The following is a 2,999-nucleotide window of genomic DNA, read 5'->3' as shown; positions in this document are numbered from 1 at the left end:
GACTTTTGCAGTTGTTTGCATATATTAATCTATATATAATAATCTCGGGGGAGTCTGTAACCCCTAGAGAGCGCGTCTCCAGGTGGCGGATAGGAGAATGCCCTAATCAAGGGTAGGAGAAAAATAAAATTTCTCCCGCGGACCAACAGACCTGGCCCTCCAGGTTGGGAGTTGGGCAGAGGGTTAACCACTCTCTCCCGTGAAATCACCAAAGGTTACTAATACTACACAATGCCTCGGACATATGGCAACCGCTTATAGACGACCCGGACCAAAAAATGGACTACGAATAGGATTTTGGAACGTACTTAGCCTATACCGAGCTGGCGCAGCTCAAAACCTAGTGGAAGAACTGTCAAAATATAAGGTCCAAATTACCGCCATCCAGGAAACCCGTTGGCCGGATAGCGGAGAACTTATAGTCGGACAGCATGTTATCTACTATAGCGGAAACACAGAGGGGAAACATGTTTTCGGAACAGGTTTTGTGGTCGCCAGAGAAGTAGCAGATGCTATACTTTCTTTTGAACCCGTAAACGAGCGCATATGTGTGCTCAGAATCAAAGGAAGATGGTTTAATATATCACTTGTGAATGTACATGCCCCGACAGAGACTTCAGAAGAGGCCGAAAAGGATAATTTATATGATCTCCTTGAAGCGACTTTTGACAGGCTACCGGGACATGATATCAAATGTGTGCTAGGAGACTTCAATGCGAAAATAAGGAAGGAAGCTGTATTCAGACCCTTTATTGGAAAAGAGAGCCTACATGATCATTCTAACGAAAATGGTAAAAAAGTGGCTCTCTTCTGCAGCGCCAAAAACTTAATCGCCCGAAGTACCACTTTCCCTCGTAAAAATATACATAAAGTGACTTGGAATTCAAGGGACAGGAAGACCTTTAACCAGATTGACCATTTTCTAATTGATAGACGACACCATAAAGTTATTGAAAACATTCGAAGCTACAGAGGCGCTGACTGTGATACGGACCACAACTTATCGATAGCAACCTTTAGGGAAAAACTTAAAAAGACAGCCCACGCAAATGCGAAGACGAGAGTGAAGTACCATATAGAAAAGCTGACAACTCCAAACGGAAGAGATAGCTACAGAAAAGAGTTACAAAACCAAATCGGAAAACTCACCGAAGGAGAAGCCTGGAGTATCGATGAGAGGTGGAAGAGACTAAAAGAAGGAATGGTAAAAGCTGCTGAAGTCTCGATAGGACTGGCACCCAAGAAAGTAAAGTGCCCTTGGTACGACGACACTTGCCGACAAATGGTGGAGGAGAAAAGAGCAGAAAGAGCACTCTATCTGCAAAATACGCAGAGCGAAGAAGCACAGAAACGATATAGCGAGACGTGCAAAAATGTCCGAAAGCATCTGAGAAAGTGCAAACGAAGCTTCATCAAAAGTAATTTTGAGCAGATGGAAGAAGAAGCAAAACGAAATAAAACTCGATCATTCTTCTCGAAAGTGAGCTTTGAAAAAAGAGGCTTTCAACCTAGCACGCTACAAATCAAAGATCAACAGGGTCAGATAGTGGCAAACAAAGAGCAAGTGCTAAACATATGGAAGTCCCATTTTGAAAACTTACTTCAACGCTCTGTACCAGATGAACCTTTGGAATCGCCAGAAATCGCGACAGCAGAACCTCTTATACCGCCACCAAATAAGGCAGAGTTGATGGGAGCACTGAGTTATTTAAAGAATAACAAATCGGCAGGAAACGATAATATTCCATCGGAGCTTCTCAAGCATGGAGGAGAAACCTTTCTTAGGGCCATGCTTGAGCTACTGCAACAAATATGGGAGGAAGAAAAGATCTCTGAAGAATGGAAAGAATCACTGGTCTGTCCTATCTTCAAGAAAGGGGACAAACTCAACTGTGCAAACTACCGTGGCATCTCTTCTTCCTACTGCATACAAAGTTCTGTCGAACATTATTCTCGAAAGAATTCTACCATATGCCGAAAACATTCTTGGTGACTACCAATGCGGCTTTAGACGAAACCGCAGTACTACCGATCAAATCTTTACACTGCGCCAAATCTTTGAAAAGAAATGGGAATACGCCCAAGATGTACACTGTCTCTTTGTAGATTTTAAAACCGCATATGACTCTATTGATAGAGAAGCTCTCTGGAATATATTGAAAGAATTTGAAATACCGTCAAAACTTATAAATATAATAAAAGTATGCATGGACGGATCCAGAAGTAGAATTCATATGCAAGGTAGTATATCAGAATCTTTTGAGGTGACAGCAGGACTAAAACAAGGCGACTCCTTATCACCCATGCTGTTCAACTTAGCTTTAGAGAAAGCCGTTAGAGAAGCTCTGAAAGCAGAAGGTGGAGTTACCCTGAATGGGTCCCATAAAATATTGGGCTACGCAGATGATTTGGTGGTGCTCGGAGAATCTGAAGAAGAAGTCAGAGATATTTTCACTCCTCTGGAGGACACAGCGAAAAGGTTGAACCTACGAGTAAATGTGGGAAAGACCAAGTATTTGAAAATGACAAGAGGCATTGAACCCTCTGGAAACATTGGAATAAGAAACTCCTCGTTCGAGAGAACCTCTCTCTTCAAGTACTTGGGCTCCAACATTACCTCTAAAAATGAAATGTCCCTAGAGCTCTCTGACCGACTGAGAAGTGGAAATGCAGCGTACTTCGCGCTGAGTCGTCTGTTCAGGTCCAAAATGCTGTCCATCAAAACGAAATTCCGGGTGTATAACGTGGTCATCAAGCCAATCGTCATGTATGGATGTGAAACGTGGGGTTTAACAGAAAAACAAGAAAAGGCGCTCCAAGTGTTTGAAAACAGAATCCTCCGGAGAATACTTGGACCCGTCAATGAGAACCACCGGTGGCGCATCCGCACAAACGCTGAGCTCTTCGACCGATACCAACCTAGAATCACTAATATTCTGAGGTCAAGAAGGCTCAGATGGGCGGGCCACGTTGTACGATCTGAAAGATCTAGAACTCTC

General features: G+C 43.2%; 1 protein-coding gene across 1 annotated transcript; it reads left to right on the top strand.

Moving 5' to 3' along the window:
* The first annotated feature begins 1,432 nt into the window (after positions 1–1,432).
* LOC147073622 (uncharacterized) lies at positions 1,433–1,993 on the top strand. The gene has a single exon (XM_085944665.1). The coding sequence runs from the start codon at positions 1,433–1,435 to the stop codon at positions 1,991–1,993; it is 561 nt and encodes a 186-aa protein (XP_085800791.1).
* The last annotated feature ends 1,006 nt before the right edge of the window (positions 1,994–2,999 follow it).

This window comes from Rhyacophila brunnea, unplaced genomic scaffold (assembly GCF_057557595.1).
Source record: "Rhyacophila brunnea isolate RB1 unplaced genomic scaffold, BYU_Rbru_1.0 scaffold_17, whole genome shotgun sequence".
Taxonomy (NCBI): domain Eukaryota; kingdom Metazoa; phylum Arthropoda; class Insecta; order Trichoptera; family Rhyacophilidae; genus Rhyacophila; species Rhyacophila brunnea.
Note: the sequence above shows the minus strand (reverse complement) of the source record. Positions and strands in the feature narration are given on the sequence as shown.